Source organism: Boeremia exigua (assembly GCF_020726555.1).
Source record: "Boeremia exigua strain MPI-SDFR-AT-0100 chromosome Unknown C7974scaffold_3, whole genome shotgun sequence".
Lineage (NCBI taxonomy): Eukaryota > Fungi > Ascomycota > Dothideomycetes > Pleosporales > Didymellaceae > Boeremia > Boeremia exigua.
This window is the reverse complement of record NW_025763520.1, coordinates 1941251-1966018: the sequence shown is the minus strand read 5'-3', so window position 1 is coordinate 1966018 and position 24768 is coordinate 1941251. Positions and strand designations below refer to the sequence as shown.

General features: G+C 57.2%; 11 protein-coding genes across 11 annotated transcripts; 5 read left to right on the top strand and 6 right to left on the bottom strand.

Annotated features, from left to right (window-relative positions):
• The first annotated feature begins 182 nt into the window (after nt 1-182).
• On the top strand, nt 183-2517 carry C7974DRAFT_131035 (uncharacterized protein). The gene is made up of 2 exons (XM_046135374.1): nt 183-1313; nt 1366-2517. The coding sequence occupies exons 1-2, from the start codon at nt 337-339 to the stop codon at nt 2435-2437; spliced, it is 2049 nt and encodes a 682-aa protein (XP_046000445.1). The 5' UTR covers nt 183-336; the 3' UTR covers nt 2438-2517.
• A 2027-nt stretch (nt 2518-4544) lies between these two features.
• Nucleotides 4545-4852, top strand: C7974DRAFT_410393 (uncharacterized protein; the record flags this gene model as incomplete). Its single annotated transcript, XM_046143468.1, has 3 exons — nt 4545-4646; nt 4704-4730; nt 4799-4852. The coding sequence occupies 3 exons, from the start codon at nt 4545-4547 to the stop codon at nt 4850-4852; spliced, it is 183 nt and encodes a 60-aa protein (XP_046000444.1).
• A 798-nt stretch (nt 4853-5650) lies between these two features.
• On the bottom strand, nt 5651-7041 carry C7974DRAFT_131007 (uncharacterized protein). Its single transcript, XM_046135373.1, has one exon. The coding sequence runs from the start codon at nt 6726-6728 to the stop codon at nt 5811-5813; it is 918 nt and encodes a 305-aa protein (XP_046000443.1). The 5' UTR covers nt 6729-7041; the 3' UTR covers nt 5651-5810.
• A 313-nt stretch (nt 7042-7354) lies between these two features.
• On the bottom strand, nt 7355-10237 carry C7974DRAFT_421982 (uncharacterized protein; the record flags this gene model as incomplete). The annotated part of the gene is made up of 3 exons (XM_046144314.1): nt 8334-10237; nt 7925-8269; nt 7355-7881 (listed from the first exon to the last, which is right to left on the bottom strand). The coding sequence occupies exons 1-3, from the start codon at nt 10087-10089 to the stop codon at nt 7355-7357; spliced, it is 2628 nt and encodes an 875-aa protein (XP_046000442.1). The 5' UTR covers nt 10090-10237.
• Nucleotides 10238-10436: 199 nt separating this feature from the next.
• Nucleotides 10437-11614, top strand: C7974DRAFT_410390 (ornithine carbamoyltransferase mitochondrial precursor; the record flags this gene model as incomplete). Its single annotated transcript, XM_046143467.1, has 2 exons — nt 10437-10835; nt 10889-11614. The coding sequence occupies 2 exons, from the start codon at nt 10437-10439 to the stop codon at nt 11612-11614; spliced, it is 1125 nt and encodes a 374-aa protein (XP_046000441.1).
• Nucleotides 11615-11918: 304 nt separating this feature from the next.
• C7974DRAFT_410389 (mitochondrial ATPase) lies at nt 11919-14343 on the bottom strand (the record flags this gene model as incomplete). Its single annotated transcript, XM_046143466.1, has 2 exons — nt 11919-14176; nt 14235-14343. 2 exons carry the CDS (start codon nt 14341-14343, stop codon nt 11919-11921), a joined length of 2367 nt encoding a protein of 788 aa, XP_046000440.1.
• A 249-nt stretch (nt 14344-14592) lies between these two features.
• Nucleotides 14593-15270, bottom strand: C7974DRAFT_304395 (Sedlin; the record flags this gene model as incomplete). The annotated part of the gene is made up of 3 exons (XM_046137980.1): nt 14593-14781; nt 14827-15117; nt 15220-15270. The coding sequence occupies 3 exons, from the start codon at nt 15268-15270 to the stop codon at nt 14593-14595; spliced, it is 531 nt and encodes a 176-aa protein (XP_046000439.1).
• A 165-nt stretch (nt 15271-15435) lies between these two features.
• On the top strand, nt 15436-16549 carry C7974DRAFT_130980 (uncharacterized protein). Its single transcript, XM_046135371.1, has 3 exons — nt 15436-15580; nt 15636-15831; nt 15899-16549. The coding sequence occupies exons 1-3, from the start codon at nt 15538-15540 to the stop codon at nt 16347-16349; spliced, it is 690 nt and encodes a 229-aa protein (XP_046000438.1). The 5' UTR covers nt 15436-15537; the 3' UTR covers nt 16350-16549.
• C7974DRAFT_130988 (deoxyribonuclease tatD) lies at nt 16424-17851 on the bottom strand. Its single transcript, XM_046135372.1, has 4 exons — nt 17585-17851; nt 16938-17535; nt 16819-16889; nt 16424-16770 (listed from the first exon to the last, which is right to left on the bottom strand). The coding sequence occupies exons 1-4, from the start codon at nt 17618-17620 to the stop codon at nt 16531-16533; spliced, it is 945 nt and encodes a 314-aa protein (XP_046000437.1). The 5' UTR covers nt 17621-17851; the 3' UTR covers nt 16424-16530.
• Nucleotides 17852-17937: 86 nt separating this feature from the next.
• On the top strand, nt 17938-18938 carry C7974DRAFT_130957 (VPS4-associated protein 1). Its single transcript, XM_046135370.1, has 4 exons — nt 17938-18240; nt 18290-18547; nt 18596-18666; nt 18719-18938. The coding sequence occupies exons 1-4, from the start codon at nt 18121-18123 to the stop codon at nt 18831-18833; spliced, it is 564 nt and encodes a 187-aa protein (XP_046000436.1). The 5' UTR covers nt 17938-18120; the 3' UTR covers nt 18834-18938.
• Nucleotides 18939-20469: 1531 nt separating this feature from the next.
• C7974DRAFT_469942 (uncharacterized protein) lies at nt 20470-23936 on the bottom strand (the record flags this gene model as incomplete). Its single annotated transcript, XM_046146442.1, has 6 exons — nt 20470-21390; nt 21461-22510; nt 22717-23089; nt 23131-23333; nt 23461-23668; nt 23735-23936. 6 exons carry the CDS (start codon nt 23934-23936, stop codon nt 20892-20894), a joined length of 2535 nt encoding a protein of 844 aa, XP_046000435.1. The 3' UTR covers nt 20470-20891.
• Nucleotides 23937-24768: the final 832 nt, after the last annotated feature.

Sequence of the window (24768 nt, the reverse complement as noted above, 5' to 3'; positions counted from 1 at the left end):
AACCTACAAGAATTCTACAAAGCATAAGGTCTAATACGTTACCTCAATCTCTCCATGTCTGTCAAAGCGAACTCAGGAGCATATTTGGGGGAGCGTCGCACTCGCGAGATGGGTGACTTCGCCCCCACTTGGGGGTGCTTCTTGAAAAAGCCGCATGAACACCTGAACAGCAATTCCTCGCGGAAGATAGGTACGTATTTCTAAGTCTGTGGGTGAGCCGATGCTGTGGATGCATTGTGTTACCATAAGCAGACTTGGCCCCCACAACATGACTGGATACATAGTGTCGAGGAGAGCCTGGCGGGGCGGGGTTTTGATTCACATTCTCAATCCACCATGTCTGAAATCTTCGCAAGTAACTCCAATCAGGACATCCCAGTATATCTTGGAGTCTGGACGAACTGGTCGCAGGGATACATCACTGGGCTTACACTGACAACCACACTGCAACAAGGAGGATTACTCATCGCCTTCCTCGCACTCTTCGTGACCTTCACTGGTAGCTGCTTCTGGACAATCACCTCCTTTATCATACACCAGAGCACGAGTCAGCAGGGAGTGCAAGATACGCTGTACCATCAACGCCAAGCAATACTTCGCAACTCTGACACCAGCGCAGTCGCGCTGTGGAGACTGTCGAAATTGTCTTGGGGCTGGCGCAAGAAAGCACCAATGACCTCTATCAAGCCTGCTTTGCTTCCGCTGACTATGAGTCTTGTCACCTTTTGCGCCTTTGCAGTTGCTGGCGTTTTCTCCTCTCGAGTCGCTACCTCAAGAGGGGGCGAAGTTCTCGTTGTAGGCGACAGATGTGCGACTCTAAACCACAATTTGTTCACGGTCGAGAATAATGCCCTTACCCAAACATATCTTAGCAGCAGGGCCAAGTCAAGCGCGACTTACTCGGCCACTTGTTACGCAGACCACGGGTCTACGGATAGCTGCCGCACCTTTGTTCGAAACAATCTTCCTTACACCTTGACTCGCAATGTGGATTGCCCTTTTCTGGGGAAGGACCGGATATGTCGTTCACTCAATAATACCATTCAGTTGGACTCTGGTTACTTAAACAGCCACTTTGATCTTGGAATTAACACGCCGCCATCGGCAAGGTTTCTTTACCGGACAGTCAACGAATGTACGCCAGTGCTTGGAGAAGATTTTGTTAGGTGGAGGTCCAACTCTTCAGCAACAATTATTTCGCTGCTATACGGGGGAGACCCGAGGGGCTGCAATGAGTACAAGAATGGTTGCACGTATCAGTTTATCGACAGGAGGGGAAAGGAAACGCATTATCAAAACCAGTACAGCCTATCGTATGTCTTTACCCGACTGCAAAAGCTGAATTAAGCTAACAGGGTATGGTAGCATGTTCACTCGCTATGCCGTAGAAGATAACAACATAACCATGTATCTCAACTCCTTCAAACCAATCCCAGAGCTAAGCATTTCCGACGTCGACATGACAGTAGTCATTCTCAGGGCGAACGACATGCCTTATTCCACTCCTGTGTACGATCCCTGGTTTGCGGCCACGCAAGGACCTTTCGAACGCTATGGCCTGTTCAGCAAAAGCAAGGTCTACACAAGCAACCAACCCGCATCTGCTCTGGCTTGCGTCCAGAAATATCAATTCTGCAACCCGTCTCGAAAGTCGAACGATAGCTGTACGCCACTTGTGGGTATATTTGAGGCTGTCCGCATCGCGACATCCACACTTTTCACTCAACCACAAGACAGGACTGCATTCTCATGGTATGCTTCCAGTACCACAGAGATGGCAGGTGGGATGTCTGAGCTCACAGTAGCATTGGGTCACCAAGCTCTGTTAGCGACTGAGATTTCCTCACCTATGGGGCTGTACGGCTTACCGAACAATCAGTGGGAGCTTGAAGTAGAGCATTGGTTCAAATTCACACTCGCCGACCTGCAACGTGCGATTCTCGACCAAGCAACCGGGCCTGTGTTCCCATATGCGACGCAGTTCCACTCGCCTCCCAATGCCACCGATAAACCCTCTCTGTGTGGCACTCAGAAAATCCGCACCGACTCGTACACCTCCTTCAGCGTGCTTGGACTGATCATAATCTTCTCTATGGGCGGCCTGCTAATCGTCATCTCAATCCTTTTGCCGAGTTTTGTAAGAGCGATTCAGAAGAACAGAAACCCCTTTTCGAGTCTGGAATGGACTTCAAACGACACACTACAGCTCCAGCGGCTGGCACACGAGGCTGTTGGGGCAGGTGATTGGGAAGACACATGCGGCGACTATCCGAAAACAGCAAATGCCGAGCTCCTAGCTGTTCTTGATATTACGGATCACAAGCACACTTTCCTGCGTGTGGAGAAGCTGGTACCGGCCGCTGTGCAGGATCATTCCGCCGAGGATGTGGAGGCAGGATTGCTGGCGAGCTCCTGCCACAACCATGAGGCCGGTTAATTGTACTTATATCACTGTGGGCATCGAACTTCCTTACAGCAGCTCAATTCTATGGTGCTTACTGTACTGCAGATTTCTTCAATTCCACATCGCTGCCTGGTATACCATGAGGGCCGAGACGAAACACACCCTCCTAGCTAGTCTGTCCCGCCTATTCTAATTACGCAATATACTTTGAATGTGCTACTAAATCGTCTCTATCTTCGCTAGTATCGTGGAGTATTGGCGGTGTGCGCCACGCCGAGCGGCCCGCTACATCAATCGTTGACGGACCGCCGTTATAGGCACCTAATTTGAAACGCCACGTGGCCCATAGGGGCTAGACCCTCCTATATGGAGGTTGACAGGTGCAAGGAGATGTGGACAGAAAGCTGCTTCAACAAACACCTAGGGAGGTACCTGAGATTGTTGAAGTTGGTAGGCTGACGCTGGTGCTGCTCCATGTCTTCCGTGAAGGTGCACCAGACTCTAGGTCAGGCTGAGTCTCGTTAGTCCAACCCGTTTTCTCTATAGTATACATGAGTTTACGTCTTCTGCGTATACTGCACGGCCTTACACAGGCAACTTGACTGCTTTGGGTGGCAGAATATTCACTACAAAACTGCTGCTGTGTTTAGTAGTATCGTAAGTACTATGAGAACAAGAGACCGCGACTTTTAAAAAAGCCGATGACTGACTATCATTCAAGTACTCAGTAATCTTGTTGTGCGACTCATGTTCCTTAGTGTTGCATGACGGCCATACTCCATCGGCTTTCCAAAACCGATGTCAGTGGTAGGCACAGCAACGCTGAATACCGTACCCCGTGCAATTGAAACCGCCGGTGTAGAGGTTCCCCGCAAATGCCCATTATATATGTGACACCTTCACTTACGTCTGTGAAGCCTGATGGGAGAGTGCCTAGGCCTTGCCGTACCTTTAACTAATGTGGGACTGCAGATGTCGTCAGATATTGCTCACAACTGCGCTATCGGTACTCGAGTAACAGCTGACAGCATATATGTGGACCTAATATGTCATAGATAGCCGTGAAGCACCTCTAAATTGAGCGAAGTGTTCCATAGCGCCCACGAGAGAGTTGTTGTGTGGCCGGTCGATTTTAACGTTGCCCTGCAAGACGTTGAACAAGAAAAAATTACTCATCGCGGTGTGTCTGTCCTGTGTCAAGGATGCCTGTGCACTCCTTTAACTACCAAGTGTTTAATATGCTATACATTTCCCCTCCGGGCTTATCGAGTTTGCCACTGAGCGCACCCTCTTGGACGCGTAACTCCGAACCTCTGGAGTATGCATGAACTTTGATCGGGCAAGTGCTTACATGTGTCTTGACAGCCAGCCTCATTTGTCAATGTCAGCTGCATGTTCTCGATAAATGGTGGGGAGTCTATATAAAGAACACAAGTTCAGTGTGCACAAGAGAGTGCTACGTCCGACTCATACACGGTGCCGACCCGTACGAGCTCGCCAAGAAGAGCATCAGGACGGCTTCGGGAGTATTTTGATTCTACAGACTGATCACGGATATCTCCGCATGTAATTGTGAGCTAAGGTTCGTTTACACCCACCCTTACTTACGTGTCTACTTGGCTTCGTCTTGACATGATCTGCCAATCTACGTCTCCTTGGCTTCATTATCTGGTACTCTGCATCTTTTACCGATCTAGTGCCATTGGCTGCATGATCTCACCTACTCGATTCCGTGCCTTGAAACCAAGTTGTGCAAGTCCTAAGGCAGTCCGCTAAGTTGACAGGCTGTCTCCACCAGCCCCTGGTTTGCCTAGGCTAGATGTACATGCTCAACTCAAGCTGTAATTGATTCGCATGGTGCATGACCTCTGAGTATTCCAATTGGCATGGTCCCGACTGCTTTATCCGCGCAGACTCACGAGAGCATTTTGCCACGCAAACCGGCGGGACTGCTTCGTCCGTGTAGTCCCACTGCTTCGCTCATGTCTTCCATGTAGATAGGCTGCTTCGTCCGCAAAGATCCGCAGTGGCAGGTATAAATACCCCAGGCTTGTCTCTATTGCGGATATATCACCCACCTCACTTCCACCTTCTCACTCTACTCCTTTCTCACCCCCAAGAATCTCCACGTGCTGCCAACATGCGGTTCTCTCTGTTTTCAATCACCCTCCTTTCCATGGGCACCGGCGCCCTTGGCCAGAACCTGTGGTGCAACTCCGGAACCTCAGGCACTGGCGCTTGCGTACGCAGCATTGAAACCGTCCATCAGCTGTGAGATGCTAATATCAACTCTATCTAGGAAGCAGCTGGCAGGAACACCTACTGCGTACAGAGTCCCGAGGCCTGTTTTCTTGCTCATGCTAACAACCTGCAGTGTGGACAGACTCAAACCAGTCAGCACAATATCTTCCGTGCCGGCTGCACGGCTACGAGTGGATCCTGCTCTAGCGGCGTACGTTGCTTGTCACCCGCCCTCCAGCCTTGCCGTTGCTAATTCCATCGTCGGTAGTCTGTCTTTTGCTGCTAGTAGTCTTTGGCCACTGGTCCGCTATCCGACTGCAACGCGGTCTATACGACAGAAGGGGCATTCACTCGCTTAGACAGACCGCATCAATGAACCGACTGCTTCCCCAAGCTGCTCCCAAGTTGTTGACACGATGATCAGCCCGTGCTTGCTCATACCAAATGTACCTACAGGGATAGCCTTGTAGTTGTTGATCTCAGTCCCGGTCACTGGCCGCCACTTGTCATTGTCCGAATTTGCACGCGGAGCGCGGCGGGAAGAAGCAGCTCGCACGCCTCACGCTGCACGGCTATTTTGTTGCGTCACCTTCTCCATCGTCACTTCTCCAACGTCGCGTCTTCCGTCACTTCTTCCGTCACTTCGCCCCATCACTTCGCCCCATCACTTCGCCCCATCACTTCGCCCCATCACTTCGCCCCATCACTTCTTCACCGTCACTTCGTCCCATAACTTCTCCCCCGCCTCCCTCACCTCACACCCCAGAATCCCAACCCAGAGCACACATCACAGCAGCATCCCTGATCCTCTCCTCCTGCATCCCTCCTAGCACGGACGCCAGCCTGAACAGTAAAGACTCTGCTGCGTCATGGTGCGCGGCGGTCGTTGGCACTGGAGGAGCGGGCCGGAGATACTGGTATGAGTGTGAAGGGGCATGCGGGTGCTGTGGTGTGTGTGTGTGTGGGGGGGGGGGGGGGGGGGGGGATTCAGTGGTGATGGGAAGAAGTAGAGACAGAGAGGAGAGAAAGAGGTGTGAGCCACTTATGAAGTGCGAGAGAAAAGGTACCATGGAAGCGCATGTCGTGGTCTGGTCCACCGCTCCCACTGATGGCATTAGAAATTACTTCACCAACACTGCCGCGCTTCACTGCACACACCACCCGCTCACCACAGCCGCCCAAACAGCGCCGCATTCCGAGCAGCCCCGGACCGCGCCGTCGCCGACGGACCCGCACTCCCGCCCGTCGCCTCCGAACCCGTTGCGCCCGTCGCGCCCGCCGTCCCCAGCGACACAGCCGCGGACCCCGACACCGCCGACGCCCCGTCTTTCTGATACCCAACCGCCTCCCACACGCTCGTGTAGTTCATGCCGCCGCACATAACCTCCTTGTCGCCCGCACACGGCACATCACACCTTGCCGCATCCGCAGTGGTCCCGTTGTTGCGCTCGCCGCACCAGCACTCGTCCCCGCCCTTGACGCCGGCGATCGGAAACGCGAGCGCCCAGCACTTGCGCTTGCACTTGTCCAGCGTCTCGGCGGGCTCGCGCGGCACGTTGCGGTACTCGAGGATCCAGCGCCACTGGTCGGCGGGCTTGTCGAAGTTGTCGTCCCACGTGTCGAGGAAACAGCCCATGTCGGTCCAGGACTTGGGGTCCGGGACGGGGGCGCGCGTGGGCCAGGGGTGCAGGGACACGTCGGTGCGGGAGACGGGGATGCGGTAGCCGGCGGAGTCGGTGGTCATGCTCCACAGGGGCAGGGTGTAGGCGTAGTAGGAGTCCTCGGAGACGGTGGTGGTGGTGTACATGAGGGTGTCGGCGAGGGAGCCGTTGGTGAGGATGCAGTAGCTGGTTAGGTTTTGCAGGGGCCCGCACGGGTTGCCGACGGACGGGTTCCAGGCGAGGAAGCGCTGTGGTTCGAGGCCCCATTCGCGCATGATCGAGTCGCAGGTCTGCGTGACCGGGTCGGTGATGTCGACGAATTCGATGCAGTCGGCGGCCGTGCGATAGTCGCTTTGGAAGTGGTTCTGCGCGAGGGCGTGGTGCGCGAGAGCCGCGAGGGGGGCGAGGTGGGAGCGCTTCATGGTTTGACTTTACTGGTGCAGGATCTCGACGGCGAGGTTCAACACCACTAATATCTCGTAGCAGACCGCGCAACAAAGCAGACAAACAAACCGCGGACAAGCGCTCATTATATCACGCGCCGCGGTATCTCTCTTCGCAGCCCTTTACGCCTCTCATTTCGCATAAACGGAGGGCGCAGCGTGTAAGGCCACATTAGGAAGGTGGTGATGGGGCGCCGCACGCCGACTACACAGCGGCTAGCTGGATGGAGGATAGGCGCGCACGTGAGGTGCTGCAGCCTTGTCTGAGTATAGTTGCGCCGTTATCGTGGGGCTGAGCGGGTGCCAGGCATCGTTCTGCACGTGGTGTGCTACCTTGACGGGCTTGGGTTACACCGGCTGCTGCGTATGTAGGTAGAAATTTTCCAGGAGGGACAGGCGAAGAGAGTTGCTGGTTGCTGGTTGCCGGTTGCTGAGCGGGCAGCTGTGAGGAACAAGTACCATTCGGTGTGAACTACGGAATCCCAAATGAAGTATATAGAAATAAAAAGGCGTAGCCACGATTGACAACCGTTACAACACCAAACGCCCAGACCCCGCCGCATTCAGTGAACAAACATATATACACAACCTCCTCGTCTCAAACCCTACAACCGCACGTTCGCCCCGATCTTTCCACCCTTGTACCAGATGGTCTCGCGCCACTGCCCGATCCGAACACCCACAATCGCAAACGCGTTCAGCTTGAGCTGGCCCCCGAGCGCCTTGCGAATCGCCTCGTACCCCAAGCTGCCGAAGCTCCAGTCAACGGGCAGGCGGGGGCTCTCGGACAGGCCCGGGGGCACGGCGAAGGGCAGGTCGTAGAGGATCTTGCCGGCGTCGTGGCCCTCGTAGTAGGCGGTGGCGTTGAGCGAGGTGAGGTACATGGTGGTTGTTTTGAAGGGGGAGAAGAGGGTGAAGAGGGCGGTGGAGGAGATGATGTGCATGGTGGCGCTGCGGATGAAGTGGGTATTTTTGCCGTCGCTTGGGGGGTTCTCGTCGCCGTCGTCGGGATCGTCGGCTTTCATGTGGGGCGCGGGGACGGTGACGGGGAACTGGGAGAGCAGGTGGCCAAGAGCAGGCTGCGAGGGGATGGTGCCGTTGTGGGCCTGCATGGTGAGAGATGTGTTGAAGCCTGCGATGTTAGCCGAGAAGAAGACAATCGCCACAAGACGTACCCGAGATGAACTGCGACAGCCACTCTGCGCCAATCTCCTTGCCTTTCTCGCCGCCGTAGTTGGAGGGGTCCCACAGCACGGTGACTACGACGCCGGAGTTGTTGCCGGGACGGACAGTGCTGTTCTCGACGGTTGCTGATCCAATATGCGTCCCGTTGACAAGAACATTGATGTTAAAGTATGGGATGGTCGCGGTGTAGTTTGTAGGGTTTGTAAAGTTGGACTTCATCTGGAGGGTGAGAGAGGTCGGCGATGTATCCACGATCGCCATGTCGCCAACCTTCAAGTTCAAGCGCTCGATGGGTGACTCGCCAGTACCGTTGTGGCCGTTGCCGCCGCGGATCGCTGGGCCACGGACGTTAGCAGTTGCCGACGACGAAACGCAAGGATCACGAACTAGGTCACTAACGTTTGACAGGCACGGTACCCTGGGCGGGGATGCCGCGGATTGCAAGCTTGCCCATGGGTGTGTCAACGCCGACGCCTACGGTTGCCTTCATGTCCATGTTGATGGACTTGCCGCCGAAGATGAGCGCCTGCACGACTTCGCTGAACAGGTCGTCGTCTTGAATCTCGATGGGCGCCTTCTCGATGTCGGACTGGACCAGCAGAGAGGGACCTTCCTGGCCGTGGCCGTCGATTCTGGTCGAGTTGGCGTGCTGCCACTTGTCGAGCTTCATCTTGCCGAGCAGCTTCTTCTTGTAGAAGATGTCGGCGTCGGCTTTAATCTGGTTGACATCCAGGGGAAAGTTCATCTCGTTGGGGAGGCCTATGTCGACCTTGACGGTGGCCGAGATGGAGGGGTTGGACTCGGGCGTGCCCGGTTCGGCCCACGGGCTCGGCAGCGAGAAGTGCATGTCCGCCATAGAAAAGTTCTTGATCATGTTGCCCATCTCCTTGCCAGCAAAGGGGACGGGGACGGTGATGTCCTTGAGCAGCTCGCGAGCCCAGTCAGGGGTTGCGGGGTCCGGGAATCTGCAGCAGTTGATGTAGATGGTGGCGTCTTCGCCCTTCATGTAGTCGCCGATGAAGGCGTCCAGGGGCGACTTGGCCGAGTTGGGGCAGACTTTGAGCAGCGGGTCTGCGATCTTCTCGACATTGCCGGTCACGTTGACCTCGATGTCGGTCTCGGGTCGGATGTGCAGCTCGGGGGTCTCGGCGGTGCCGACCTTGAGGTGCTTGTCTGCGGGCGAGCAGCCGTCGATCAGCACGTCGACAGCCACGGGAGGGATGTCGAGCGAGACGGGGGGGAAAGTGTTCTTCACAAAGATGGAGGCGTCGGCGCCGAGTCCATGACGTCCGGGGCCTGCCTCGCGGAGGTTGAGCTTGGTGATGTTGTACTTGGGCAGGGCCGGGACGTCGCCGCTGTGGAAGACCATGGACTTGTCGACAATCTGGTTGCCGAGGCGGATCAGGCCAGAGCGGACGGGGACGGTGGCCTTGGCGCGCAGGCGGATCTGGTGGAGGCGGCCTTCGATGTAGTCGTGGGCGAGGCTGCGGATGCCCTCGGGCGCGCCTGGCTCGACGACGGCGACCAGCGAGACGTGGGTGGTGCGGCCGTTGCGGATGGCGACCTTGACGCCGGGGACGTGGGCGGTGCCGACCAGCACGTCGCCGTACTCGGGCAGGTAGACGTCGGCGTGCATGGGGCCCGTCTCGGCCTCGCGGGCGAACCAGGTGCCCAGACGGCCGATGTTGCGCACACTCTGCTTGGGCACCCGGGCGGCGTCCATGCGGAAGTCGCCCTCGATCTGCAGGCGGGCGCCGTGGTCGGTCAGGCCGTCGAGGGCCAGCTTGGTGGGGTGGAAGTCGGCGGCCTGCATGGCGTACTCCTCGACGGCGGCGCTGGCCAGGAAGCCGAACATGATGGCGACGGCGGCCAGGCACAGCAGCACCAGGGCGAGGATGCTGGGCCAGCGGCGCTGCCAGGCGGGCTTGCCGGGGGCCGACGAGGCGCTCAGCGAGCGCAGCAGGCGGGTCTGGGCGGGGGTGTGGGCGGGGGCATCGTCGCGCGGGTCGCGGTCGGCGGCGGCGAGCAGCGGCGTCTCTTCTGTGGTGCGGCTCGAGGCCTGCGACTGGCGCGAGGGCGACGAGCGGGTCGACTTGAGCGAGGCCGGGCGCGGGCTGGTGCGGGTCGAGCCCCACGGGCCGTCGGGCGTGTCCATGGTGAGCGGCGCGGTCAGGGCTGGGGCATTTGCGGGCGAGATGGAGGCAGAGGAGGAGGTCGAGGTGGAGGCGGAGGAGGGCGGAGGAGCAGCGGCGAGTGTTGAGCGCTGACAGTCTTGACGTCGTCTGCGGTTGCGCTCAGCCACGCCAATCACGCTTATCGCCGTGACACAGCGCGCTAGACCCCGGATTTCAAAAAGACGGCGGCGGGTCCGTGACTGTGCGCGCGGTGACTGTGGTGACTGCGGTGACTCGACGTCGACAGCGCCTATATTGCTCGCCCAGCTCCAATTCCACGCTGCACGCTCCCGTTCTCGTCCAGCTGCGCCTGCACCCCCAATTGGCCATGCTCGCCCTCCGCCCCGCCGCCCGCCGCGCGCAGCAGCTCGCGCAGCTCTCGCAGCTCTCGCACCCCTCCCGCACCGCTGCCCGCGCCTACAGCCTGTCCTCGTACATCCCCTCCTCCGGCACGCAGACGTCGCCGTTCGCGCCGCGCCACCTGCTGTCCATTGCCGACCTGACGCCCGCCGAGCTCACGACGCTCGTGCGCAATGCCGCCGCCCACAAGCAGCGCATCAAGGCCACGGGCGAGGTGCCGCTCAGCCTGCGCCAGACCCTCGCCGGCCGCACCGTCGCCATGACCTTCAGCAAGCGCAGCACCCGCACCCGCGTGTCCACCGAGGGCGCCATCGCCGCCCTCGGCGCCGCCCCGATGTTCCTGGGCAAGGACGACATCCAGCTGGGCGTACGCCGTCCCCGTCCCTCTGTCCGCCCCCCGCGCCCCGCTGACGCCCGCAGGTCAACGAGTCGCTCTACGACACCTCGCTCGTGCTCTCGTCCATGACGGCCGCCATCGTCGCCCGCGTCGGCCCGCACAGCGACGTCGCCACCCTCGCCCAGCACTCGTCCGTGCCCGTCATCAACGCCCTCTCCGACCTCTACCACCCCATGCAGATCATCGCCGACCTGCTGACCATGACCGAGTCGCACCCCTCGTCGTCGACCACCTCGCTCGACCTCGCCGGCCTCAAGCTCGCCTGGATCGGCGACGCAAACAACGTCCTCTTCGACCTGGCCATCGCCTGCGCCAAGCTCGGCATCACCTGCAGCGTCGCGACACCCGCCGGCTACGAGATCCCCCAGGCCATGCGCGACGTCATTGCCCACGCCGCCCAGACCACGCCGCACGCCGGCGCCCTGCTCGAGACCACCGTCCCCGAGGAGGCCGCCCGCGACGCCGACTTCCTCGTCACCGACACCTGGGTCAGCATGGGCCAGGAGGAGGAGACGGCCAAGCGGCTCGCCGCGTTCAAGGGCTTCCAGATCACCGACGAGCTGGCTGCGCGCGCGGGCGCAAAGCCCAAGTGGGAGTTTATGCACTGCCTGCCGCGCCACCCGGAGGAGGTCAGCGACGAGGTCTTCTACGGGCCGCGCTCGGTGGTGTTCCGCGAGGCTGAGAACAGGCTGTGGGCCGCGCTGGCGGTGCTGGAGGCCTTTGTCGTGAACAAGGGGCAGATTGCGTGACTGGATGCGTGGTTTGAGTGAGCAAGGCATGAGTAGTGTACTAGTAGTTGCGTCTATGCATTTTGCCGCCATCCTATTTCTCTACCCCTAACGTCTCTATTGCCCTTGCCCTTTACTTTGCCCTCCTTGACCTCCTGCTTGCCCTCTACTATTTAGTCTGCCACCCCCTCTACACTCTTCCCCTGAGTCTCTGCTTACAGTGCTGGCGGCATTTAGTAAACAAGGGGCAGGTTATGTGACTGAACGCGTGGTTTGAGTGAGCAAGGTGTGAGGAGTAGTGTACCAGTAGTTGCGTCTATGCATTTCACCGCCCGACGTCTCCGTCACCCTTGCCCTTTGCCATGCCCTTCGCTGTGCCCTCGCCCTCCTCGCCCTCCTTGACCTCCCTGCCCTCCCGCTCCGCCACCCCCTCCACCCCCTTCCCCCACGTCCCCGCCCGCTTCCCCCACACCCCAACGCCCCACGCATGCACCTCGCTGAACTTCGGCGGCTTCTCCGCCGTCGACCGAAACGGACTCGCGCCGTCGCGGAACATCTTCTCCATCTCCGCATCGCTAAACACCGCGTTATCCCTCGGCACGCCTGGAGTCTGCGCGTACGGCTGCGCAGGACGCACCGCTTTCTCGCGGTCCACGGGGAGCGATTCGTCGACGAGCCGCACGTCGGACGGCAGGATGGCGGTGTTGGGCGGGACTTTGGCGGCGGCGGATGTGGACGTGGATGCTGCAGCGCGCTCCCAGTGGCGGTTTGCGCTGCTGAGCGGGCGCCACCAGCTGGGGCGCACTGCGCCTCCGACACCCTCGACACCATCCACACCCTCGACACCTCCAGCACCTCCGACACCGTCCGCCCGCGCCCACCACCGCGCCGAACACATCTCCCAGATCCGGCTCTGCGCCCGCTTGACCGCAAACACCTCGTCCTCGCCCGTCAGCCCCCGCACGTTGTTAAAGTCCATCGCCTTCCCGCCCGCCGCAAGCGCCTGCCGCGCCTTGGCCTCCTCGTCCGCGTAGTCCGAGACGCTCAGCCCGGCCTGGCGGCGCGCGCGGTTCGGCGGGTCGTCTTCGAGCGCGTCGGGCGGGAGTGCGTACGAGGACACGTTGGGCCGGAACGGCGACGTGAGGTCCTGGTGGATCTCCGAGAAGGTCTCGGGGTAGACGGCGTCGGCGGCGAGGTCGGACGTGGAGCCGTCTTGCGTGGGCGCGGGGAAAAAGGTCGCGTCTGGCGCGGCGGCGGCGGTGAGGAGTAGTCGGCACCGCGCTTCGTACAGAGCGTCGAGCAGCGTGATCATGCGGCGGGCTTCGTGTTTGCGCAGGAAGGTCAGCACGGGGACGTCGGTCAGAATGAAGGTGTGGTAGTGCGAGGCGAGAGAGAGGTAGTCGGCGGGGCCGAGCACGGCGCCGCAAAGCTCGTCAAAGGTGAAGAAGGCGACGCCGTTGTGTTGTGCGGGGATGTCGACGCGGCGGCCGTAGACAGTGAGGGTGGCGGGCTCCCAGGGGATGGGGTAGCTGTGGTTGGTTGCGCGCTCGATGAGGGAGTTGAACGTCTCTGCAAACTCGGTCATCTCTTCGACGTTGGTGGGCTGTATGAGGTAGTTCTTCGGGAGGGCGACTTCAGTGGCTGTCTCCGTCTCCGTCTCTGTCTCGTTAACGGCTCCAGCTGGCAGGCCTGCAGACGCGATCGAGACAGCTTCTGATGCCGACTTCGATGTCCGGTTGCCCCCGTCTTCCTCAATCTCAAGCTTGCGATAGTCCTTCTTGCCCTCCATTTCCCACACCTCGCATCTCGACTTCAGCAGCTCGAGAAACTGGAAGAACTCGCCCTTCTGCCCAGCGCCATCATTCTTCGCACGGAATCCAGCCATACGATTCGCCCAGCCGAGCTTGCTAAACGCACCGCCTGGGGCGGGCCTGGCAAACTCCACACCCGCCGCCTTGGCCAGCTCGTCTGGCATGCGGTTGCTGGTCGCTATCAACACGCCGCCCAGTTGGAAGAAGCTCGTCATCAGATTCGACAGAATCTTACTCGCTACGCGATCCGGGAATTGGAACTCGTCAAGAAACAGAATGGGACTTGTCTCGATAAGATCACGTGCTACAAGCAGCAGGGAGTATTCGTCCTGGCCATCAGCAGTCCGCGTAAGCGCACGAGACTGACGAAGCTGCTCCAGACGGGAGATGGTGTGCAGCATGAACGTATCAAAATGCCATCGCTTCTTCTTGCGGTTTGGCAAACTCTCTTGGAACATATCAACGAGCATGGACTTTCCCGTCCCTACTTCGCCATGAAGCATGAGCCCCTTAGGACTTTGCAGAGCCATGGCTTGATCATGATCAGTCAGTACACGGGTCAGCGCTTTCGAGTCGCGCTGCGCTTTCTGGTTCACGAGGGCTTTCCATATCCAGCTCCGGTCGAAGCTGCCCAGCTCGGCAGAAGCAGTAGACGGCGGTGGTGGCACATCCTGGTTCGCATTGACAGCCCGAGTTAGCTGGCTGAGACGTTTGGAGTATTCCACTTGCGGCTCATAGTCTTTGAGCTGGTCGTAGAGTTTTTGAAGATGTACTGTTTTCTCGGTCAATTGATGTACTTCTTGGCGTTCGCCGAATGGTAGACGTCATACAGGCTAGTCGATGCTGTCCGGGATCGGGACGAATTTGCTGCGTTGCTATGAGACTTCTGTAAAGGACCAGAGGGTTCGTAATCGCAACACTCGTTCCATTGGGAGGCATTTGGAAGACATGAGAGGAAAGATGTTGATGCTGAGTGCAAGGCCAGGCGAAGTCATTACAGATTGATCTAGTCCTGATTCGGACTTGGTGCGTTCGATCTGATAATCGACGAGCTAGGCCATACTATGCAGAGTGAGGGCCCATCTGGAGTGTAAGATTCGATTGCTGCAATCTCTATAGATTTGACTTTCCGTACGCCAGACGCCGCTTCATGCTTTGGTATCCTGGTATCGTGATGAATAACAGAGCTCAGATATTAGTAACGCCGGGCACCCAAGCTCCAGCAATGCGCTTTACTTCCTGAATGAAACCGCGGCTCGTGATCTGTGTCGAACCAATCTTCTGCTCGGCGTCCGCTGTCACCGGCGAATGCTCATCTGGGTTGTAGAATGGATTTCGCAGCAACTTGATGTATGCTGTCTGTAATGCCCTGAACGCCTACCGGATGTCAGGATTAGGACTCAGAAAACACGACATACGTACAGGCTTCAGGTCTGCATCTCGCAGTCCTACTGCCGTTGCTGCTTTGCTGTCTAGTGCGGTAGCCGGTCGCCCCTCCATGTCGACCACGATGACGATCTTAACACCGGTGTTGGTCAGCCAGCCGTACATGGCCAGTCTTTCGTCAACTGCTTGGAGGAGACCGAAGTCCTGGTCCGCCGTCTTGTACGGGAGACGAGCTTCGAAGATGTCCAGACATGATGAAAGAAGGAACTGGAATTCAAGAGGCGCTCGTTCTTCCGCCGGGAAGAGCGAAATGTGCAATGGGTTGTTCTGAAAGCTAATCAGCTACGTGCTCGAGCAGCGTACAACGGCATCCCAGAGCCTCCAGCGTGCGACATCGTGCCCCTGGTAGGTAACTCCTAGGTAACTCACGTGCTTGCCGATGTAGCCTATGCAGCAGATGGAGGGCACTCGACTCGTCATGTTTGCAAGTGCGCCACAAATTCTTTGATTGCAGTTGCTGATATCACGGGTTCGATGATGCAGTCTTGCTGAGATCGAAGAGGCAATCGTGAGCGAGGTGCTTGTCCGACCTATCAGATGGCGTCTGCATCGTAAATGTAATCGTTGCTTGGCAAGAAACGTTAGCGCACGGCCTATTGTCATTGACTTCATACTGCCCCCCAAACGCCACCCTACGCCGCCTCTCCACTCTTCCCCCGGATACGCTCCTTGATACCCGTCGCCAACATGCTGTCGACAACACGGTACGGGGCCTCAATGGCTCTGCGAGGTGAGTCGCCAATGCCACGAAAGCCGCCGTCGCCTTGGAGCTAATTTGTGGCCAGCCAAACCCGCAACCGCTCTGCTGCCATTCCGCGCGGGAAGCGCAGCCTTCCTTTCGTCCAGCTCCTCCAACAATGCGACGACGGCCCCGGCTACCATCCCTGGCAACTCCGGAACACCGCCCCCGATGAAGGCAGCGCGCCGCGAGGTGCCATTGCCCAGCCAGGAGGGAAAGAAGGGTGCTATGCAGTATGCACTGTACGTGTGTCCGAGAGACAGAAGCGTTGAAATTCTGGTGGTAGAGGAGACTAATTGGCCGCGATAGGACCACCCTCGACCAAGTCGCCAACTGGGCGCGTCAGAGCTCCCTCTGGCCCATGACCTTCGGTCTCGCCTGCTGCGCCGTCGAAATGATGCACTTGTCCACCCCACGATACGATCAGGATCGTCTCGGTATCATTTTCCGTGCCTCGCCGCGTCAGTCCGACGTCATGATCGTTGCCGGAACCCTCACAAACAAGATGGCTCCGGCTCTGCGCCAGGTGTACGACCAGATGCCCGACCCCCGCTGGGTCATCTCCATGGGCAGCTGCGCAAACGGAGGAGGATACTACCACTACAGCTACTCGGTCACAAGAGGCTGTGACAGGATCGTGCCGGTCGATATCTACGTCCCCGGATGCCCGCCTACCGCCGAGGCGCTCATGTACGGAATTTTCCAGCTGCAGAAGAAGATGAGGCATACCAAGATCACACGGATGTGGTACAGGAAGTAGATTTGTCGCGATCGGGCAGGAAACAGGAAGCGAGAAGCCATTTGCATGCGGGCCAGAGCCATCATTTTCTTTTGTCTGTACAAATCAAATTCAGTACAACACGTTCTACACTCTCTGCTTCCTAGGTGGATGCAACCATGTCTAATCCTTGGCCACTTTACATGCACGCTCAAGCAAGCTTCTATTGCGACTCCCCAAGCCCAAACATCTTGATTGAGTTGTTCCATGCTGCGTCACACACCTCTTCCACCGTGATACCCTTGATCTGTGCAATGGCGTATGCGACGTGCGGAATGGTGGCAGGCTCGTTCCGCCCCTTGACCATCGAGCCCTTGACAAACTTCTCCTTCTTAACAGCCTTTGGTAGAGGAGGGGCGTCTTTGAGATACTTTGCGGATGCATGACTAGGCCGCATTTCGCACTGATCGAGTTAGTAAGAAGCAATCAGACACATGAGCGATGCGCTTACCCAAGGCCCGTCGGTCTCTATCTGCAACCGCTCGAGCGGTACCTGCCTCACAACATCGACGTTCTCATCCGCTACTCACATCAGCCAATTCATTCACACCGGAAACACATCAAACTCACTCTTCAAACTACACCCGTTGACTCCAATGTCAAACCCCAGCGCCACCAGTCTCTGCATCTCCTCCACCGTCCCCGTGAAACTGTGCACCAGCCCTCGCTTCGGCAACTGCTCCAGCCGCGCCCCCAACAGCCTCTCGAAATCCTCGCTGGCGGCGCGCGAATGCAGAAACAGGGGGAGTTGCACCTCGACCGCGATCTCGAGCTGCGCCTCGAAGTACTTGAGCTGCTGCTCCTTGGGCGTGAGGAACAGGCGGTCGTAGTCGAGTCCGAACTCGCCAAACGCAACAGCGTGGCCGGCGTCTCTGGCCTCCGTCGCGAGCTCTTTCAGCGCTTCGAGGAGCTTCGACGGCCCGCCTGGGAACTCGTCGAATTGCTTTGCCGAGCACGGGTGCACGCCTATTGTGGCGTAGCATAGTCCGGGGTGGGCTTTTGCGATTTCAATGGCGTGCTTGGATTCGGCGAGGTCGGAGCCGGTGACCATGAATTTCTTGCAGCCAGCATCTGTGGCGCGCTGGATGATGTCTTCAAAGTCGTCGTCGTGGCGCTGCTTGCCGTGGTAGATACCGCGGAAGATTGGGTCAGTGAAGTTGATGCCGATCTGGAGCTGGTGAGTTGATGAAGTGTGGTTGGGATGTTAGCAGACTGACATCAATGTATCTGAGTTTGCTAGTATCTGTAGACATGGTGGATTTCTTGGGATCCGTCGATGTACCGATTGAAACAGGGTCTTATATATGTTCAGTCTTGAAAGGGCAGAAGGGCGGTTGATAATTACTCGAAAGGCTGCTGTAAGAATTTCCTAACAACACCAATGGTCTATGCGCAGATGATCTGACAGGGTGAATGGTCGATACTGTTGCAATATCACGGTATCTCTGCACTCGCAAAGCCCTTGAGAACATAGGAGATGGTTGAAGAAATGTAGTCACTGCGTCATGTTCAAAGTGGCAGGCGCGTCGCCGCTAAGCTCGATACGTCTTAGTTTGGAGACATTCAATCATCTCATTCGGTCTACAACATCAGCACACAGTTCTCCTCTTGATTCAGAATTGCGCGGCTAGCTGTTCGCAGACTTCGTGACTGTTTTCAATCTATACTGCATGCACACGCTACACTTGACTCGAATTAAGGCCTTATCTGATTGTGCCAACCGCGGCCGTACAGCTGTGTGCCGGCCTTGATCATGTCGAAAGCACCGTTCGAGAATACCTGGTACCACAGGAAGGTGGCAGAGAACGCGACCAAACCGTGCAATATCTGTTACAAGCCTACATCGAGTGTCTTGATAACACCAAGCAACAAGGTACGATAAGATGCGAAGTTGACCTTGTCCTACGTTCACACCGAGCCAGGACTTCTTCTACGTATGCATTGGTCATTTATCCGACCGTGGATTTTGCCAGCCGGACGCAGATGAAGCTGCGGAGTTGGCTGAGCGCAAGAAGAAGGAGGAGATGGATCGTGAGGTCGAGAAGGTGAAGAAGGAGTACGAGGAAAAGCAGAAACTCAAGAAAGAGAAGCGGAAAGCGAAAGACAAGGAGAAAGACAAGGAAACTAAAGCTACCGAGGAAGAAGAGGACAAGAAAGATGAAAAAGCCAAGGACGACAAGGTATGTGTTTATGTGAACACAACGTTGTGTAAGCTAACGATTGCGTAGATCAAAGAGCTCTCCAAATCCGGCGAGGCATCTTCAAGTGAAGCTACAGCTAGAATATACCATCTCAACAAGTAAGCCTCTACATCTGACCGGCCGGACTATGTACTCACCACCATACACCAGGTCCTTCTACCAAATGCGCCTTGACAAGCTTCGGAACGCTGAAATCGCAAAACGTAATCGCGAGCGCCTACAAAACCCCGCAAACTTCCCCTCAGTGCCCAAGAACCTACCGTAGCTTAGTTCACCTCGAGATTTTAGTTCCACATCATCCCATCCCTTTCTCAACCCTCCCTACATCCTTTCAGCTTGCATCTGGGACTGTGGTGTAGATTTGGCGCACCAGAAACGATACGCGTGGTGTACAATACTGCTTACTGCAGTCAGCTTTAGCTTCTCACCCCACATTGGCAACGCAGTCAGCAAATAGCGGCCGTGCGACTGGCCATGACAAAGTGGAAGGTGTTCAGGCGTGTATCAGGTGGTACAGACGCAGATCATGCGAGCGATCTCGAGTCGACCATGCAGTCAGCATTGCGGGAACCCGGTGTTTCAACTGTCGAAAGTGTACCTCCGCTTAGGGCAGAACGCGCGATGAACGCGCAGCGCGCAGCGCGCGGGCATGCACTCACTCCTGCCACAGAGTCACAGACATACGCGTAATGTGTTGGCGGGATTTGCGCCGCAGCGCCAGCCAATCGCATCCGCAGCGCAAATTGTCCCGGTTGGCGTCGTCCCGCCTGCAGTGCGTTCCCGTGTCTCGTCTCGAAGGATTGCCTGCCGCACCTTAGGCCTCCCCTACTTGACTCATTGCGCCGTGGTATCTACATGGCCATGCCCTCTACATGACCACGACTCGCATACCAGCCCGACCCGTCGGTATAGGCGTGCTACGCTGCTAACCCGCGTGTGCAAGATCGCACGCTGTTACACGACTGTCGTGAAGTCATACAAGTCCATGCTGATGCTCGTGTGTCAGCCCCCACCTGCCGGATTCCGATCTCACTGCAAGTCATCTTACTCCCTCTGAGAGGGGTTCGTACAACATTTCGCCGAGTTTGGATGACAGTTGCCGCAGGAGGAATTCAATCATGGAGGGTTTTCTTGGCTGCATATGGGTATGCTGGCATATCAGCTGCACGGCTGTTGCCGGCTACGCAATGCAATGCACAAGATCAGCCTGTGCATTTGCAGCTGGGCATTTGCTTGTTCGGGGACGCAGAACTGTGTGCAAGGTGCAGATGTGATCCGAGTGACGTCGAGTAATCTCACGTCGTGTGCTGTGCATGCTGTAGAGACGTCCGATATCGCCGCCTGACTGCATTCAACGTCTGTATGATTGATGACGCTCAGCATCACTTCGTGCTGGTAACAAGGCATGAAACGTAAACGCTAATTGAGCACAGTGACAAACGGCGCGGCCGATGCATGATCAGCACCAGATTTCATGCTTTGTATTCTGATTTGATATAACACTTGTGCACGGTATGTAGTACCACAACGTGCGCAACACCGTTTTGTACATCGCGAGAGTTCTTCCGTCCATTTGCTACATGCTATATATAGGCAGAGTAACGACACAGTGTTACACAAGCAAGCTCTCACCGGTGCTGCTGTAACCTTGTAAATCTTGCTTTGCGCGACCTTTGAATGGGATTGCTGATGCTGAGACCAGCGAACGGAGGCATATGGCTGCCCAGCGCAGCGTTCGGATCAGCCCCCTCACCGCGACCTATACCGATGATCTGTTCAGGAAAGTAGAGCCTGCCGTGCAGACGTGATCAGAAGGTTTGCACGTGCGGCTTTCAAGTGCAACAAGCACTGTGATGTGTCGTGCAGTGTGCATCACTTAAACTTTGAGCTAATCAGGTAGTTTGCATGCTTGATGATATCTGTATTGATGTCTTATGCTAATCGGAGAATATGTTGAAGATCTGCGGCGCTGTATACACACATGTAATGATCCCTCATGCTGATACCAATCAAAATTGTTGACCAAGAGAACGCCGTTGGAATGCCTCAAGCCAAAGCTTGACTTTTGCGCGACCCGATGCCATCATGAACGTCGTAAGAAATGTTGACAAATGCAGCCAACCACCAGAACGCCCCAGAGAATACGCGTCTAGATGCTTGCCGAGATGCGAGAGTGTATAGTATTCGACCTTTGGCGATGATTTGACTTTAGCGCCGACCAGAAAAAGACAATTGCTGCGACTGTGATAAGGCATTGATGCTGAACACGCGTTGCTTAACCAGAAATGATGTGATCCTTCGCTCACGAGTTTCACACAACGCATCACGACTCGTTGTGTGCTTCGTTTATGACCCCAGGTTTTGCCGAGAGAGGAGAGACAGAGGGACCGGAGATAGAACCCACAGAACCAACTCGCTCTTGTGGCAATGGCTCGTCCCTCATGCACGCATTTTCCAGCATGTTGGTCCACTTTCCACTTGTACCGGCATGGCTGTGCTTCAGATGTTGTCGGAAATGATCTGCACGGAAGAACTTCTTGGCTTGGTTGCATTCGCCAAATTTGTGGGCGTGGTTCAGATGCTCTGCTCGAGCGTCCCAATTCGGAGGGTTGGGAAACTCTTCGCCACAGTATCCACACAGATCAGCCGCAGCTGGACGAGTGGGATTAGAGTGGAACGCGGACTGAACGCCAGAAAGCGCAGCACACGACCATGAGTGTCGCCGCAAATGCAGAGAATTTTGATGGCGCTCGGCCTCATTCTTGTTCTTGAACCGATTCGGGCAATACTGACAAATGTACTGCTTTTCTAGCTCGTGTGATCTGTGCTCACACGTCAGCGCATTGCGGAAGGCGGGTAGATTAGCGGTGGGGAGACAAGGATATCACTTACCGCAATTCATCTTCGCTGTCAAACTTCTTAGGCTTCTTGGGACAGCATTCGCAAATGTAAGCGCCTGGAATACGGTTCACCATCGAATTTTGTCGCGAGTGAATGCTACTTTCTGACGAGAGTTTTCGGATCTGAGAAGGATGTTCGGACTCCGAGTAGCCTCGTTGGTGCTGCGGTCTTGATAGAGAGCCGCGGGGGCTAGGATTTAGCGACCTGCTAGCTGCATACGGAGAGGCAGGACCAAGCTCCGCCTGACCCAAGGGCGACAGCGCACTGGGTGACAAGCGTTGATCTCCGCCATAACTTGTCATGCTGCTTGCCGCCGTGGAAAACCCCAGAGAAGAGCCGACTGAGCCAGTGCGCGGACCTGAAGACGACACCGAGGAGAGCGACCCATGTTGCATTTGGAAACGCGATGCGGGGTTGTTCCGATTGACAAGCATCTGCGCCGAACGCCGATGATACAAGTCAGGCAAGCCGCTCGCAGTAGGGCGATCGTCACGCACAGCCTCTGGAGGGGGTGATGAGGCGCGCCGTTTCAGGCCACCCTTCTGGTGTAGATGATACTCATCACACCCTGCAGGACTGCGATCGTCGATGTTTAGATTGCGCATGCCATTCTCCTCCATTCCACCAAACTCGTGATCGGAGAATATGCTGTGGTCGTAGCTACCACGGTGGAGTGGTGCGCTCTCGTCTAACGGGCCTGGCGTGGAGATGCTACCGAAGCGCGCCCTGTTTGCATCCGGCCCGTCGAACACGGGACTACGAAAGCCAGTGTACCCAGGAGATATCGTGCCAGACTGCGGCCACTTGATAGCGGGTGAGTCGGGGTGTAGCCGATCAGGGACGGAGAGGGGCTTCAGCTGCTGCCCATTCGACTTGTGGGCGTGAGTGTCGGCGGGTGAATCTTGAGCGCTGCTCGATAGCGGTGGCGCGGTGGTTCTCGTTGGGGTGTTAGGGCCGCCGATCTTGGAGAGGAGCTGTTTGTCGTAGGCCTGCGACGAGTGATCTAGTGCCTTCTGGCCAAGCTGCCGTTCACTTGTGAATCTGTGTTTCATGATTGTGGTTAGTCGACATACAACGTGGCGTATACATTGTATACATGGGCATGGGGTGGACTCGGTGTGGAGGCAGTGAGGTGAAGTGGTCCATGTCACGCAGTGCGTGCCAACGAGGCGACGGCGCTCATTTGATTGGCAAGCAGGAGACAACGGGGAAAGCACAGGGAACGCCTGGGACAGGAGATTTCTTACCTGTGGTTGCCGAGTGATGGCCGAGTCTTGCCGCTGCGATCTTCGTCACTGTTGTGATCCCTGCTGCCCTCAGAGCTCATGTCGTCGAGAGAGCGAGAGATGGAGGGTTCGCGACCATTGAAAAGAGAGTCGGCCGACTGGTCCCGCGGATGATGCACCTGGCGGCTGCCAGATCCACCGTATAAGCTCGAGCCAGGTCTAACTGTCGCGAGCCGGTTTCCGCCAAAGCCGTTTTCTTTGGGATTGTTTGTGTTACCCCCATTGCCAGCCGGGATCAGACTGGCCGGCCTTGAGGTCTTCAATGTGACGTGGAGGAGGCAAGGGCGGGGGCACGTCTTCGCGTGCGTTTGGAATGGCCATGGCGACGGCAGGGCTTGAATAGGAGGGTCGCTGGTAGCGTGCTGATTCATATACCCGGATACTTGGGGTCGACGACATGGTCGTGTGCACTACTGCTAGCGGACGATGATGTCGCGACGGGCCGCCACTGAAGGGCAGCTGAAGCGTGCCCTCGCAGCAGACGCGCCGCAACTGTGGCGAGCGCTGCGTGCAGGGCGTGAGACGATGCTCTCGCTACTGGATAGTCGACGCGGAAGGCGCACGGACGATTGCAGAGTCTAAGCTGGGCAGTTAGCCGGGATGGCCGAAACAGGCAGGGTCGTCGCCGGCAACGCGTGCAGCAGCAGCTGAAAAGTCTGTTGCATGGTGCGTAATGGAATAAAGTGCGGCTCACCGAGAACGTACGTGTCGGGCGCTGCACAGGGCCCAGCGTGACCGGACGGCGAGGCTGGCAGGGCAGAAGCGTTCGGGCTAGCGCCTGTTTCCTTGCACTGTAGGGCTGAACCCGAACCCTCTCCAGACGAACGGTGAGGCTGCGACCTGGACTTAGCTGAGCGTCTGGCCGGCGCCGCCACACAGTGCTTTTCCTGCTCAGGTAGGTCGAGGCAGGGGGCTGGTCATATGATCAATACTGTTTGCGGGCCTCAGGTCGTGATCATGGTACTACCGCAGCCCTTACGCACAATGCTCCAGCTCAGCGTTGCGCAGACACAGCAGAGGGCGAGTGGCGAGACGGAAGGGGGAGAAGAGGTCCCTGCGCAGACACCGGCGATGCAGGCGCGAAAATAGACGCTGGGAGAAGACCGGGCCTGTTTCGTGGAATGGCAGCAACAGCAACCACAGCGAACAGAAGAGCAGAACACCGGGGACTGCCTCAGCATTAACCACAGTCTCTTGTTGGTGCTCAGGGGCGCTGATTGGACACACTTAGCACGGACAGGCGTTGTGGAGCTCGACAGGGATGGCCTTCAATCTGCAGCCCTTACTCGACACCACGCTCTGGGGCTTTTCGAGAAGTCTGCCGAAGGCCTCAGCGCTGGCAAGTGCGAGGCCGCTCCACAACACTGCTGTCTCGTGCGGCCTCAGCACTGGCTCCGGGGTCACTCTGGCCGTTGACGCTGCCGTGCTGTTTTATGCGCCCTGGCCTGTTGGCGGCAGCGACAGCGACAGATCAGACACAACCATGGCGAGACCAGGTGTTTCCAGGGGCCTGGGTGAGAGGAGAGCTCACTCAGACGAAGACTTAGCGCAGCAGTCCATGTCGAATGGCTGGCGAGCTCGCTGTCCGCTCTCCCGCCCGTTGCTGAATTCCTGTATGCAAAACAGCGATCGACATCGGCCTGCTCAACGGTGACTTCTGCGCGGGAGCTTGCTGGGTGGCCACATGCCAGGGATCTGACGAGTCATCCTGCATGTTGCGCTGCACCACTCTACACACGATGCATGCGTCAGACAGAACTGCGTAAGGTGGGATTTGAACACGGGTAGGTGTACGCGGGAATGGTCCGAGACGCCAGGCCCCTCTCAGCCTTACCAGTTAAGTTGAGAACTCCCTGCCCGCGTCTTAGCTGGCACCTCGCCGTCCCCACGCCTCGCTTGCAGCTTGACCAATTGATTCCACACTCCGATCATTTGAGATATCGTACATTGTCCGGTCGGGTTTATCTGAATTGGTATCTGACACGCCAATCGTAATGCAGAGATGCGATCTCG